The sequence below is a fragment of the Sminthopsis crassicaudata genome, chromosome 3, assembly GCF_048593235.1.
Source record: "Sminthopsis crassicaudata isolate SCR6 chromosome 3, ASM4859323v1, whole genome shotgun sequence".
NCBI lineage: Eukaryota > Metazoa > Chordata > Mammalia > Dasyuromorphia > Dasyuridae > Sminthopsis > Sminthopsis crassicaudata.
The window spans coordinates 651,483,754-651,498,177 of record NC_133619.1 but is presented as its reverse complement, the minus strand read 5'-3'; the positions used below and the strand labels follow the sequence as shown (position 1 = coordinate 651,498,177).

At 64.8% G+C, this 14,424-nt stretch overlaps 2 protein-coding genes across 9 annotated transcripts; one reads left to right on the top strand and one right to left on the bottom strand.

Annotated features, from left to right (window-relative positions):
• Nucleotides 1-2,026: 2,026 nt before the first annotated feature.
• Nucleotides 2,027-5,071, bottom strand: PPP1R15A (protein phosphatase 1 regulatory subunit 15A). Its single transcript, XM_074308155.1, has 3 exons — nucleotides 4,777-5,071; nucleotides 3,058-4,143; nucleotides 2,027-2,580 (listed from the first exon to the last, which is right to left on the bottom strand). Exons 1-3 carry the CDS (start codon nucleotides 4,795-4,797, stop codon nucleotides 2,359-2,361), a joined length of 1,329 nt encoding a protein of 442 aa, XP_074164256.1. The 5' UTR covers nucleotides 4,798-5,071; the 3' UTR covers nucleotides 2,027-2,358.
• Nucleotides 5,072-5,672: 601 nt separating this feature from the next.
• On the top strand, nucleotides 5,673-14,286 carry PLEKHA4 (pleckstrin homology domain containing A4). Of its 8 annotated transcripts, none has more exons than XM_074308153.1 (19): nucleotides 5,673-5,916; nucleotides 6,657-6,806; nucleotides 7,363-7,467; nucleotides 7,730-7,820; nucleotides 7,897-7,997; nucleotides 8,232-8,341; nucleotides 9,606-9,812; nucleotides 9,903-10,173; nucleotides 10,648-10,713; nucleotides 10,904-10,966; nucleotides 11,100-11,180; nucleotides 11,384-11,521; nucleotides 11,709-11,807; nucleotides 11,890-12,010; nucleotides 12,085-12,185; nucleotides 12,400-12,567; nucleotides 12,706-12,776; nucleotides 13,439-13,551; nucleotides 13,967-14,286. In XM_074308153.1, exons 2-19 carry the CDS (start codon nucleotides 6,726-6,728, stop codon nucleotides 14,143-14,145), a joined length of 2,166 nt encoding a protein of 721 aa, XP_074164254.1. In that variant the 5' UTR covers nucleotides 5,673-5,916; nucleotides 6,657-6,725; the 3' UTR covers nucleotides 14,146-14,286. The 8 variants fall into 8 exon arrangements, with proteins under 8 accessions (XP_074164254.1, XP_074164255.1, XP_074164253.1 ...); XM_074308154.1 differs by having other exon boundaries at nucleotides 5,673-6,345; nucleotides 7,748-7,820; XM_074308152.1 differs by having other exon boundaries at nucleotides 5,673-6,345.
• Nucleotides 14,287-14,424: the final 138 nt, after the last annotated feature.

Sequence of the window (14,424 nt, the reverse complement as noted above, 5' to 3'; positions counted from 1 at the left end):
CAGGGAGCGGGCTCCCCGCCAGGTGCCGTGCGGAAAGGGGGGTTGGGCGCGGCAGATGGCTAACGGGAGGGGGGAGAGGAAAGCTTGACCGCAGCCACCAGCAGCCACCGCTCCCGCTTATGCCTTTGCCATGGAGACGGGAAAAGGGAAAGAAACCCCGGGTCTGGAGCTCCGCCCCGCAGGCTCCCTTTCGGCGCCGACTTGGGCGTGGCCAGCAGCCTCTTCCCCCAACCTGTGGCGGGTACCTCTCCTCGAGCACCAGAGCGGACTACAGCTCCCAGCAGCCTCCGAGGCCCAGGAAAGGGCCCTCTCGGCCAAAGCGGCCCGGGGCGCTCCTGGGAGCCGTAGTCCCAGCCCTCGCCGAACGCCGGGAAACCACTGATGGATCCGGACTCTCGGACATCTCGTGGTCGGGAGTCCCTGCGCCCACCTCCAAGCCCCGGGACTTCCAGGTTAGCGGAGGGAGGAGGAAGATGGCCGAGCATCCCTCGGGGCCGGGACTGTGGCTGGGACGCGTCCTGGGACCCCCTTCCCGGGCTGCCCAGTCCGCTGGCCTGGGTTTTACTGGCCCGAGGTACCCAGCTGCCTTGGAGTCCCCACGTTTGACGCAAGCCCAGGACTCCGCCCCCCGAACCCGTAGTTTTCTGCACTTTGTCCCGGTCCGGGGTCACTGGGCCTTCAACCTTAGGTCCCATGGCTTTAAGATAGAGATCCAGAACAGGCCCGAAAGGCCTCCAGAACCCCGGGAACCATGTGGGGGGCTTCCTGTGGAAGAGACTGGATCGCTGTGGCCCCGAAAGCTTAGGAGGGAGGGCGGGAGGCAGGGAGCTTTGCAGAGACTCTGTGGGCTGGGCATCTGGGCAACGCCCCAAAGAGCAACGAATGGCCGGAGAGGTCCCTCTCCCCGTCAATGAAGGCAAGGATGGGGGAGAGGAAACCCTGGCTCTGCCAGTGTTTGTGGCCCCTTGTTTGTCCTTTGCCCTGGAAGAGGACCCCGAGGTCAGGGAGGCAGTAACCCAGACATGCCAGTGAATTGGACTGAAGGGAGGGAGGGTTTGCAAAGTCACAATTTCTCCTCCACAGCCGCCCAGGCCCAGATCCCCATCAGGACGGCAGCAGATGGCTCCGGATGCAAGGGGAGAACTTGGCCTTTTTAAGCTAAGGTCTTCGCCAGGTCTCGGTCTGACCAAAGCCGAGTCCATTTGGTGATTAAGGCGAGGTAGCAGTTGAGACAAAGAATCTCCCTTTTCTAATAAAAAAAAAAAAAACCCTAATAAATCAATCTAGGAGGGGAGGACCCTCAGGGCTCCTGGCCAAAGCAGAAATCGGTGCTTTTCACGTCCAATCTAAGTCAAGACTCAAACACTGACTAAGTGGGGCTTGGCCTGGGACCCATTGGCGGTCAATCAATGAGAATCAGTGGTTTAAGGCCCGATGAACCCCCAAAAGCCCATTTTCTTGGTCTCTTCCAAGGCTACTGTGAGGCCATAACCGCTCTCCCCCAAGCCCCGCTGGCCACTTCAGAGTCCCAACCTTAACTGGGCCAGTCATCATGGACAATGTGGCCCCAAGTCTTCCATCCCCCAAACCCAGAGGATGAAACAAATGCCGGAGGGTGGGAAGGATGGGTCCTGGCACGGTCTGGGCAGGAGGTCCAGTCTCTGGGGAACCCCGAGCTCTGCCCCCTGCCTTTGGCAAAGTCCTTCTTTCCCACTACTTGGGGTCCCTTGGAGGTTTTGGCCTTGGGGGAGAGGGGAAGAATGATTACCATCAGAGCTCCTCCACATTGATTTTCAATATTCACCCTTGCAAAACCTTGTGTCCAAACTGATTTTTCTTTTTTTTTTCCCTGAGGCTGGGGCTAAGTGACTTGCCCAGGGTCACACAGCTAGGAAGTGTTAAGTGTCTGAGACTAGATTTGAACTCGGGTCCTCCTGATTTCAAGGCTGGTGCTCTATCCACTGCGCCACCTCGCTGCCCCCCACACTGGTTTTTAAAGAAAAAAACAGATAAAAAAATTCAACTAAGTTCAACAAATTTTTATTAAATTTTTAAATTTTTATTAAATTTACTATGTGAGACACTGGGGAAACCACCCTCCAGGAGCTTACAATCCCCACTACCCCTCCCCCCCAGTTTCCACAAGACCTTCTCCAGAAACAGGCTCCACATGTTTATGGCGCCTGTCTGCAACAGGCGGGGAAGGGGAGAGGGCTAAGAGGTCGGGGGGCCCCTGCTTCTCTCTAGGGTTCTAAGTTTGGGCAGCTGGAAGCAGGGGGCTCTGGGAGAAGGCAGGTTCCGGGCTGGGGAGGAAGCGCTAAGAGAAGGACAGGGCTGCAGCCAGTAGAAGGAGGACTTCTATGGATCTGGAGAATTGCTCAGGCCCTGGAGCCGGGCCCAAGCTCGAGTCCGGGCGGCGGGGGAAAGGCAAGGTCCCAACAGCTCCTCGGCCTGGGCGATGCGACGGGCAAAGCGGCCACGGTCCCGGGCTAGCTGCTCCCACAGTCCCCTGCGGGCGGCACGGGCGGGACCTGCCCACACCACCAGGAGGTGAAGGCTGACCGTGCTGGAGAACCGCACCTGGAAGGAGGCAGATAAGAAGATGGTGTGAGACTAACAAGCGGGGCTCCTGATCCCCCTCTCCAGTTCCAAAGCACATTCCCAACCGAGAACTTAGGATCCCTCTTCTATGTAGGAAGAAACTGGCCTAGAGAGGTCATGGGCTTCTGCAGCAGCACAGAAGGAAGGAATAAGCATTTATTAAGCACCTCCTGTGTAGCAGGTAAAACAAATACTTAGCTTCAGAGCCCCTCTCTCTGAATCTCACCCATAAACTATTCTGCTGAGCTCATTTCACAAGAAGGGCTGAATAGCCCAAAGCTCAGGAGGTCCTGAGTTCCAATCCCACTCAGCGTGAGGAACCAGGGGCAAGTCCTTAACCTCCCTGGGCCTCGGTGACTGCCTGGGGCTGGACTGAACCAAAGTGACAATGAAGCTAGCTCAGAAGGCACCCAGCTCCCTGCTCAAGGGTGAGCTGATACCGGGACCTCTCCTCACCTTCCTTCCAGGGGGGGGCGCAGGCTCTGGCTCCACAGGGGTCTCTCGGGGCCTCAGGTGTCTCCGCAACCTCTGGGGGAGCCGGGCTGCGGGCCAGGGCCGGGGCCGCACAGCGCCAGGAGCGAAGATGGACACGAGGAAGTCCTGCGGCCCAGAGTCCTCTCTGCCCACAGGCCCTCCTTTGGCATCTTCTGCTTCCTCATCCTCATTGGGTCTGGAGGCCCAGGTCCGGAGCAGGGGGCTGCAGGGCATAGGTGGAGGCTGTTTTCCTGGTCCTCTGTCTTCCTCATCTCCTTCTTCCCCACTGGACACATCTTCCTCTTCCTCATCATCATCCTCATCCTCACCAGGCCTATAGGCCCAGGTCCGGAGCAGGGGGCTGCAGAGCAGAGGGGGAGGCTGTTTTCCTGGTCTTCCATCTTCCTCATCCTCATCCCCTTCCTCACTGAACACATCTTCCTCTTCCTCATCCTCACTAGGCCTATAGGCCCAGGCCTGGAGCAGGGGGCTGCAGAGCACAGGGGGAGGCTGTTTTCCTGGTCTTCCATCTTCCTCATCCTCATCTCCTTCTTCCCCACTGGACACATCTTCCTCTTCCTCATCATCATCCTCATCCTCACCAGGCCTATAGGCCCAGGCCCGGAGCAGGGGGCTGCAGAGCACAGGGGGAGGCTGTTTTCCTGGTCCTCCTTCTTCAGCTTCCCCCAACCATCTGTCGGCCTCTTCCCTGAGCTGCCAGGCCAGGGCTCGGAGACCCTGAGGGCCACTACCCGCCCAGGTAGAGGGGCCCTGCTCAGGTGAGCCCGGGGCCTCGGGAATGGCGTGGTCCCCCACCTCTTCTCCTTCATCTTCACTGTTCTTTGGCCTGCTCCCAGGCCAGGGGGCCCGCAGTCCCACGACGGGGGCCCGCACCCCGGGGCCCTCCTCCGCCTCGGCTCTAGCTTCAGGGTTCCCAAGCTTTGCTCCTCGGCTGGGCCTGGGCTGGAGTTCCACTCTCCCCAGCTGGGCCCAGGCCCAGGCCAGGAGGAACTTCAGGCCAGAGAGAAGGCCGTTCCTGAGGGAGCGCCCCAGGGGGGCAGGGCTGTGCTGCAAGAGGGGATAAGCAGGCTGAATGAGGTTCCAGTCAGCCTTAGGCAAATCCCTCCAGAGCCCAAACAGGTCCTTCTCGGGGGCCTCGCCCCATTCCTCCAGGCCCCAATCACTCTTAGTCAGCCACCCTCCAGGGCATCAGGCTTCCAGCCACCAAGGAGACAACAAGCCTGGAGCCAGGAAGCTCTGAGCTCAAGTCTGCCTCAGCCAGCCGTGAGACCCTGCCCAAGTCACCTGACCTGTTTACCCTCAAATAAAACTAGCTCTTACAGGGCAGAAAACACTTAGCCTGGGAGGGGACCCAGCCTTAAGCCTTCCCTCTCTCCTGGGTCCTAAGGTCCCAGAGGTCCTGGAATCCCCCATGCCTCTGCTCCGGGGCTCCCTGTGCCCCTCAGCAGTCCCCGCCCCCTTCTTGTGCTATCCCCTGGAGGTATTCATGCCCTCCCCATTCGGTCCCCCTGGGCCCCCACCTGCCCCGTCCCCCAGGCCCGGCCCGCTCTCCCGAGGGTTCCGGAGCCCCTTCCTTGTCCCCCAGCCCCAGAGCCCAGGCTCCCCTCCTCGTCCGGCCCCTCCCTTCCCCCCCCATCCTCCCCTCCGCGTGTCTCCCCGTCCCGCCCCCTCGGTTCTCACCGGGACAGGGCTGCGCATCATCCCGGGGGCAGGCCTGGCGTCCACGGGCACGGTAGTGTCCAGGGCGGGCTCGGGTTCGGGCTCATCTTGGTCGGGACCCCAAAGGCTCGGCCGACGCTCGGATCTCCGCTGTCTGCACTCTCGGGTCGGGTTAGCTGAGGCCTGAGTACGGAGCGCCGCCTCTTTTATAGGACGCGCTGACGTCACGGAGCGGAGTTTACCGGAGGGGGCGGCGCGGGGGGGGGGAAGCGGAAAAACACGCTGACGTCACCGCCTCCTCAGCTCAGTTTCCATAGATTGAATCAGCTCGGATCCTCGAGGGCCCGGAGCGCTGCGGAGCTGGCGTCACGCCGGGGGCGGGGCGAGCCGGCCGCTCGGTGACGTCACGGTCCCGTGCTTTGGGATCCCGCGCCCAGGAGGTGATTCAGGGCTCTGGAACCTCCGGGAGCGGTCTGGAGCCGCCCCGCCCGGCCCCTGTCCCCGGCCCGAGTCACCCAGAGGTGACGAGTCTGCCGTCCCGCCCAGTGGCCAAGTCCGCGTCCGGAACGGCATGGCTCGGGCCGGTGCGGAGCCCGGGGCCTTCCCTGGAGCCCGCCTCCCGCGCGGGCCCGAGCTGCCCACTGCCTCCTCCGTGACCGCTTGAGCCTCAGTTTCCTCCTGAGAAACGTAGAGGTGGGGGCGGAGCCCCCTCCCAGAGGCCTCGGCTCCCAGGAGGCCCGGCGCGGCGCGCACCCTCGCGCCCCATCACCTCCTCAGCCGTCACCGGGCATCAGTCACACCCCCGGGCCACAGGGCGGCCTTGTGGCCCAGCCTGGTCCTGCACCCGCAGCCGGCCTCCAGCACCCCCCCCCCCCCCCGGCTGCGCGGGCTCCCCTCCCCTTTACTCTCCGGGACCCCGCAGGCTCGTCCTGGCAGCTGTGGGGCCGCCAAGGCTTGGGGTCAGCCTAGGGGGAGGGGCCGGCCGGAGGGAGGGAAGAGCGTGGGTGGAGGACTGGAGGAACCCAGAGGCGCAGGCCTAGTGCAGAGACGGGAGAGGTCGGGCCAGATGGGGAGAGACCGCCAGGGAGGGAGACGGGGCGCAGAGGCAGGAACCCGGCCTGGACGGAGGAGAGAACGAGCCTGAACCGGCCGCAGACGGAGGCGTGGAGAGAGAGGAGGAAGAGGAGGGAGGGACAGATAAGAGAGGGAGACAGAGGAGAAAGGAGAGAGAGAGAGAGAGAGACAGAGAGAAAGAGAGAGGAGGAGGAGGAGGGAGGGACAGATAAGAGAGGGAGACAGAAGGAGAAAGGAGAGAGAGAGAGGAGGGAGGGAGAGCCAGAGAGGGGGGAGAGAGAGACAGAGAACAAGAAGAGGAAGAAGGGAACAAGGAAAGAGACACCGATATGAGGAGTACAGAAACAAGGGAAAGAGACAAATGATTCAGAAAAACAGGACAGACAGCTAACCCAGAGCAGGAGAAACCGGCAAACAGGGAGGGACAGAAACAGGAGGCAGAGAGGCTGAGGAAGCGCAGTGGGGAGGGCAGGTGCCCGGGGCCAGGCTCTCCCGTCCCCTTCATCGGAGGCCCTGGTAAGTTCCTAGACCTGGGGACAGCAAGGGCAGAGATGGACCGGGGGCTGGTATGTTTGATCGGACTGGGGGGGCTCAGGTTACAAGAGCAGCCGGCAGAGGGGTGGGAAGCCTCCCAAGCTCGAAGCACAAAAGGAGGGGCAGATTCTTGGCCCCGGGGGGCGGGCCGGGCATAAAGAGGCCTCTTTTCTCTGGCCTCCCCCCAGCAGCTGCTGCAGCCGCCCACCCCCTGGCACTGCCCCTCGGAATGTGGCAGGGGGCCCGGCCACCCCCAGCCTCTCCCTCTCACACAAGGAGGCCTTTCTCCTCAGCCTCCCCTCCGCGGGGTCACCGACCCTGCCTGGGCTCCCTCCTCGGAACCTCCTCCCAGTGGCCCCGGCATGGAGGAGGGCCGACCTCGAAGCAGCCTCAGCCTGGCCAGCAGCGTGTCCACCGTGTCCTCTGCCAGCCTCAGCGCCAAGGTGATGCCGGGACAGACGGCCGGGGAAGCCCCCCTCCCCCGGGGCAGGGGGCGGGGAGAGGGTCCGGAGCGGCCCAGGCGGTCCCCGGGTGCCCGTCCCCCCCAGTCTGGACGCCGAGGGCACCTTCCTCTGGCAGGAGTCCGCAGCTTCTCCTTCCTATAGTCTTCCCCCCACCCTTTGAGCCACCCTGCCTCTGGCTCTTCCTCTGCAAGGGGGAGTCCAAAGCTCCCAGTAGGTCAGGGCATCTGCCCCCGGGGACCAGCCTGAGGAGAATGGAGGCCCTTGGAGGGCAGGGGGGAGGGGGGCCCGGAGTCCTGGGGGGGAGGCCCTGCCCCCAGCACAGAGCCCGGCCAGAGGAAGCACCTCTAATAGGCTCAGATGGGACTGAATGAAGGGGACCTGCGCCTCCCGAAGGCCCGACCCTGGGCTGGCCCCGGAAGAGCAGAGCCCCTCTGGGGAGCTGCCCCGCCCCCGCCCCAGTGGGGGGGGGCCAAGGGCTTCCCGACAATGGAGCCTTTCAGGGCCCCCAGACGGCCCCTGCCTCTGTCTCCTGCAGCCCCCGCGGGCGGTCAGCCGAGTCCATGCCTTTGGGAAAAGGGGGAGCTCCCTGCGCAGGGACCCCAACCTGCCTGTGCACATCCGAGGCTGGCTGCATAAGCAGGTGCGCCACCTGCGGCCCCCTCCCCCCCAAGCTCCCCCCCTCTATCTGGGGCGTGGCAGGGCCAGCCTGGGCTTCCACCCCCCCAGCTCTGCCGGCCCTGACTCTACTTCCCCTCCTCCCTGGCTCCTCATCTCCACTCCCTCACCTGCTTTCTGCTCAGCCCTTGTGAAGATCTGTCCAAACAGCTCCTCCTCCCACTGTCCCCCATCGTCCCTCTGTCCCCATCCCCATGTCCCTACCTGCCCGTCTCCCCCCCCCACAGTGCCCGTTCTCCCCCCAGGACAGCTCGGGCCTGCGGCTCTGGAAGCGGCGCTGGTTTGTCCTGTCCGGCCACTGCCTCTTCTACTATAAGGGTCAGTGTCTCAGGGGTGGGTTGGGGTAGGTGGAGAGACCTTTGTCGGTGACCCCTGACCCTTGACCCCCCTGCAGACAGCCGGGAGGAGAGCGTCCTGGGCAGCGTCCCTCTCCCCAGCTACAGTGTCCGGCCGGACGGCCCCGGGGCCCCCCGGGGGCGCCGATACACTTTCACTGTGAGTTAGAGCTCTGGAGTCCCCCCCAAAGCCTCTGGAAGCCATATCCACTGCTCCAGCTCCTGGGCCCCGCCCCTCCCCCACCTCTTGTTCACCCTGCAATCCGTTGGTTCAGTACTTGTTCGTGAGCCCCTCTCCCCCACCATGTAACGGCCCAGTTGGCCCCCCCTCCCCCACCGGCCTCGTGCCCCCTCCTGACGCCTGGGTGCCCACGGCGGTCCTCCCCCTCCCCAGGCAGAGCACCCTGGCATGAGGACCTACGTCCTGGCTGCCGACACCGTGGAGGACCTCCGAGGCTGGCTGCGGGCGCTGGGCCGGGCCACCCGAGCTGAGGGCGATGACTAGTAAGTGGGGCGGGAGTATGGCCCGGACCCCAGCTCCTGGGGGCTCTGCCCTGCGGGGCCCCTTCCTCCCCCGCCCGTGCAATGCGAAGCTCCTCCGAGTCAGACGGGGAAACTGAGGCAGAGAGAGGGAAGGGAGCGACCTAGGGTCACACAGCCACTTAAAGGGGGCTCCTGCAGGTCCCATGCCCCAGAGGCTCCTCCCACGGTCTCACTGTACAGAGGAGCAGACTGAGGTTCTGGAGGTTAGAAAGGCAGCGAGCTCCCGGCGGCCTCTGGGAGGCTCGGAGACCTGGGCCCCGCTTCTGACACCGAGCCTCCGTCTGAGTGCACAAGTGGGGAACCCGGCGTACGGACGGGGGGAGGGGGCACTCACTGCGGTGGGGGGGGAGCCCCAGGGCAGAGGAGGGAGGAGAGCAGATGTGGCTGTGTGCGTGAGAGCGTGCGCGGGAGTGTGTGCGGGGCGCGTGAGCGCGCGTGCTCGCACGGAAGCCTGCAAGTGTGAGAGCTGTCCGGTGCAGCTGAGACTGCACACGCGGGGGTTGTGTTCCCGTGTCGGCGAGGGTGTGCGGCAGTGCCCAGTGCATAGACCCGTGTGCGCATGTGAGCGCCCTGGAGCGGCGGTACTGGGCAGGTGTAGACGCTTCCCTCTGCTCGGCTCGAGCGCCCCTCCTCCTCCCGCCAAGGCTCAGCTCCACTCCGCCTCCTCCTGGAAGCCCTCCCTGATACCCCTGGCAGCTCCGCCTTCCCTCCTCTGGGGACAGGGCGGGCACACCCTCCCCCCATGGACTCAATCGTGAAGCTAACCAGCGCGCAATTAGAGAGAGCGAGCACTTTAAAATCCTCAAAGCAGACCCTCAAAACACAGGGGGTAGTTATTACCCCCCTTTCCCAGATAAGGAGACTGAGGCAGGGAGGGGCAAACTGCCTGGCCCAGGCCCACAGGCCCGTGCTCCGGAGTCCTCCAGGGCGCTCTCTCCGCTGCGCCACCTGGTGGTCGGTTTGACTGGCACAGCGGGAGAGGCGGGCCGGCAAGAACTGGGGCTGAAGCGGGAGGGTCTCTCGGGCTCGGGCCCCCGCGCCGCCCTGGGGGGCAGGAGTCTGCCCAGAAGCTGCGGAGCCACGGGGGGCTCGGGACCTCAGTGGCCGTGGCCGGCAGGCCCGCGCCTTTGTCCGCAGGGGCCAGTGGCCCGCAGCTGCGTGGCCGGGGGAGCGGCGGGGTCCTGGGGCCGGGGCCGAGCCCCTCCGTCTGTGTCTCTCCGCGCAGTGGCCCCCAGCCCCCACCTGCCGGGCCCCCAGCTGGAGAAGGCCCCTGTGGGCCCGGGGGGCCGCCCGAGGCGGGGAGCGGCGACGAGGGCCGCAGCGCCGAGTCCTTGGAGGTGGCCAGGATCTCCGGCGGGCACGGGGAGCTCACCCCCAGCCCTCCCCCCGGGCTCCCGGAGCAGAGGAGCCGACGCAGGGCAAGGAGTCCGGAGTGAGTGGGGGGGAGGGGCGGGGGGGGGGGTGCGGGGGAGGGGCGGGGGGGCTCCCAGTCTCAGGAAGCCTCCTTCCCCTTTCCCCCTAGGCTGTTCTCTCCCTTCTCCCGCCCCCCCTCCCCGCTGGGCCTCCCCCGGCCGCGCTCGGCCCCCGCCCACCGTCCCTCTGTTCTGGCGGGGGGAGAAGCCCGGCCCCACACCCCCCTGAGCCGGATCGACGTCCGGCCCTTCCCCGAGTGGGCCCCCGCCTCCAGAACCTCGTCCCGCCCCCCCACGCCCCGCCGGGCACCGCCATCGGAGACAGGGGCAGCAAGACCCCCCAGGAGCCCCCAGCACTGGGCCGCTGACCTCAGGGCCAAGGTGAGGGACCGAGGGGCGGAGAACGGGAGGCCTGGGGCTCCCTGGTTACGGGACTAAGCGGGGCTTCGGGAGCAAAAGGGGACGTGGTCTCCGGGCAAGCCTGCCTCCTGTGAGCCCGGCCCTTCGGAGAGGTCTGCAGATGAGAGCCCCGCCAGCCCCCGACGGCCCGGGGCTCCCGCAGGTTCTCGGGACGGCGGCCAGTTCGCCCCCTAGCGGGAGAGACCGAAGCTCCCTTCCCGAGCGCATCGGACGCCTCCTTCCCCCAGCAATGAGCCCGAGCAACGCCCCTCCCTGAATCCGCTTCTGACCCCTGGAAGGAGGGAGGCCCCCGTGAGCCCCCTTTGCCCCGCAAAGTGCTCAGCCCGGTCCCGGGGAAGGCGCCGGTTCCGCTAGACGGGCGCTGCCGCCCTGCCCTCCCCAGCTGACCCGAAGGCGGCACTGAGCCCGCCCCCGCGCTTGCTCCTGTCTCCGCAGGCAGCGTCGGGCTATCCGCAGCCGTCCCCCAGGGCCTCAGGAAGCCGGGGCTCCGCCGCCTCGTTGGTACGTGTCCCCGCCCCCCCTCACCGCGGAGCCAGGTTGTGTGGCCCCTGGGAGCGCGGGACCCCGAAAGGGGGAGGGGACGCCAAAAGAGGGAGGAGACCCCGAAAGGGGAGGGGACCTGGAGAGGGGGAGGGGACGCCAAAAGGGGAGGGGACCCCGAAGGCGGACGCTCACCCGGCCCCCTTTGCAGCAGTCTCAGCCGCCGCCGGGCCCCCTGCTGGACCCCCCCCTGCACCGCAGCGAGGACACCGACGTGAGTGGGGGGGGGCTTGCCAGCGGAGGGGGCGGCTCGCGGGGCGGGCTGAGCTGCTTCCCCCCCCCCCCGGGTGGGTTCCGGGGAGACGGGGCGACTTGCGCCCGGGCGCGCTCTCTCTCTCGGCCCGCAGGTGCTCCTGACCAAGCTCTGCGGGCAGGACAGGCTCTTGAGGAGGCTGACGGAGGAGATGGCGAAGAGCCAGGAGGAGAAGGTGGGGGGGCGCTGAGAGGGTGGGGAGCTAAGCTAGGGCGGGGGGGACTTGGTGAGGGGGCCGCAGGCCAGGATGGGATAGAGGGGGAGCTGGGGTCAGCAGCAGCCTGGGGGAGGAGGCGGAGTTTGAGGGGTGGGGGCTCGAGGGCGCCGGGAGGAAGGCTTCCCGCAGCCCTCCAAGCATCCTCCCTTCCTCGACGGCAGGAACGACTGGAGGCGGCCCTGGAGCTCACCCGCCGGGCTGTGGGGGAGCCGGGGCCGGGAGGCAGAGCCTGGGCGCGCCTGCGGCTCCTGCAGGACCGCCTGGTGAGCGTCAGAGCCGCCCTCTGCCACCTGACTCAGGTGAGGGCCCCCCCTCCCCCGTCCGAGCCCTTCCCCCACCCTCATGGGAAATGTAGTCCTTTCTGCCCTTCCCCCCCAGGGCTCTGCCTTCTGGCAAAACTGGCCTCAGGAGCCAAACCTGGGAAATGGGAGGAGGGGAGGCTGGCACTTCCCAGGGCTGGAGCTCACCCCTTGTCTCCCGGTGCAGGAAAGAGAGCGGGTTTGGGACACGTACAGCGGCCTGGAGCAGGAGCTGGGGACTCTGCGGGAGACCCTGGAGGATCTGCTTCACCTGGGGTCTCCTCAGGTACTGTCACATGACTCCCACCTGCCTGTGTCCCCCTGCTCCTCGCCCCTCCTGCCTAAGCTTCTCCTCTCCCCTCCCTCAGTCCAGGGTCTCCGCCCAGCAGCAGCTATGGATGGTGGAGGACACATTGGCCGGCCTGGGGGATCCGAGCTGGGGCCGTGCCCAGAGGGATGGAGACGGAGAGGGGCCCGTGGCGCCGCCAGGTGAGAGAGGCCCTTTAGAAAGGATCCCCGGCCCTCATCAGGCCCCCTACAGCGCTCCTCTGCACTCCCTCCAGGTCCCGGATCACCCAGCTCTTCCCGGGCCCAGAGCCCAGATGGCCAGTGCTCTCCATCCCCTGCCCCATCTCCATCCCCCCCACCACCACCTGGGCCTAAGGTAGGAGCCCAGGGAAGATCCAAGGCTGTGGTGGAGCTGCTGGATCTGGGTGTAAGGGGGTGGGGAGGAGGGTCCTGGCTCTGCCACTGGGAGTGGTCGGAGGGCCATCTCTGGGCCCATCAAAGGGCCGATTGCCCCCAACGGCAAGTTCCTTCTGTTCTGGGACGGCTTTCCTGGATTCTGAGAGGTTCCTGTCCCTCCCTGCCCCTGCCAGCAGCCTGCGGCCTCACGGGTCCGGATGAGTGCCCAGGAGCAGCTGGAGAGGATGCGGAGGCACCAGGAGGCAGGGAGGCTAAAGCTCCGGCCTCTGTCTCCTGGGGGGCAGACAGCGCGCCCCCCAGCAGTTCGCAGGCAGCTGGAGCCTGGATCAGAGAGAGATGGGGTGAGCCACAGTTTGGTGTTTGCTTGGAACAGTGTGGCCTAGGGTCAGGGGAAAGGCTAAGGGAGCTACAGCTCGGGGGAACCTAGGCCGTGAGTTAGCCTCTTGAGACCCCATGATTTTATCTGGCTTCTCTTTTAGCCTCTCCTGGACTCTATGGGTCACACAGGGGCTCCTCAGCAGTGGATCCGGAGCTCCGGGTCCTGGAGCAGGTAAGAAATTTGGGCTGAGAGGAAGATCTCGGTGGCCCCTGGCACCCAGGTCTTCTCCTTGAGACTCAACCTTCTTGCAATTGCTGTATGATGTTCCCCTTCCCTGGGCCTCAGTTTCCCCATCAGCAAAAGCAGAGTTGTACTTATAAGAGCCTATCCTCTCTATAAAAGCTTTAGCCTCCACTCTCCCACAGTCCCTTCTTCTGGGAAAGGCAGTACAGCTGACTTCATCCCGGGACACTGGTAAAATGCCTCATGTAGTAAGCTCTTACTGTATTCCCAGGTTGGGGATAGAAAAAAAGAGTGAAAAAGGCCCTGTTTCCATAAAGCTGGCAGTATGCTGGGAGATCCCGGGGAGGGGGGAAGGGAGGAGGGCTGCATTTGGAGTCTAGGTTCAAATTTTAACTTTGTCAACACCCTGGGTAGATCACTTCTCCCTCCCCACTCCCCCTCCATTCCCCCAGTTCATACTGGGCGGTTATAAAAAATTGCAGGCTTTCCTTGGAAGCCTGGCAGGAGTCTGGGCATCTAAATCAATAGTCTCCTTGCTTGCGGCCTTCCCTGTGCCACTTTAAATGGCCCTGTAGAGTGGAGGGTCAAATGGCGAGGCTCACTTACGGCCAGACTGGCCACTAAGCGCCGATTCCTCCTCACTTTCCCAGCTCCAGGAGTCCTCGGCCCTACATCCCGACCCCTGAAGGACATCGGGAAAGGGTCCTCAGCCTGTCCCAGGCTCTGGCGACCGAGGCTTCACACTGGCATAAGTTTATCACAGGTCAGGGGCCTGGGAAAAGGGGATACCTCATGGGAACTAGTTAGGGAAACTCAAACCCAGAGATGGCTCCTGACTCCTGGACCCCAGAAGGAGAGGGACTGGGAGCCAGGATTCCTGGGTGGGTGGGGGGGCTGAGTAACTGGGTCCCAGAAGGAGAGGGACTGGGAGCCAGGATTCCTGGGTACAGGAAGGGGGGGGGGCTGAGTAACTGGGTCCCAGAAGAAGAGGGACTGGGAGCCAGGATTCCTGGGTTGGAGAACAAGAAGGGGCTGAATAGCCCGGACTCCCGGGTCCAGGAGGGAGAGGGAGCTGAGTAACCAGGACTCCCGGGTCCGGGAGGGAGAGGGAGCTGGGTATCCAGCGCGTCCTGGTCTGGAGCTGGTGATTTTGACCCATCTGCTCCGATTCCCTCCAGGTCGAAGCCCTGAAGCCCCTCCCGACCCCACTTCTAGGCTGACTCCGCCCCTTCGATCGCCTCCCTCGGGGCGGGGCCGAGGGGGCTCCTCCACTTGGGCCCCCACTTGGGGAGGGGCGGCTCCGCCAGATGAGGGGGCGTGGCCTCTGCGTGTTACACTGCTCCAGTCCAGCTTCTGACACGTCAGCAAAGCTGCATCCAATTAGAGGCGGAGGGGCGGGGCTAGGCTCCAGGGGGCGGGACCTGAGGTTCCTCAGAAGACTGTCAGTCCATCCCTCCCTTCTTTGCCAGTTTCGATTAAATTCGTTGTAATCACTGAGGCCCTGGCTCCGTCCGCCTTTCCTTCTGGTGCCCCGCCGTCTCCCACCCTGAGCGAGCTGACCCAGCTCCTCTGGGGGTCGCTTTCTGACCTGCCTCCCTCTGGCTCTTAGAAGGAAAAACTACATCTCCCAGGAGGC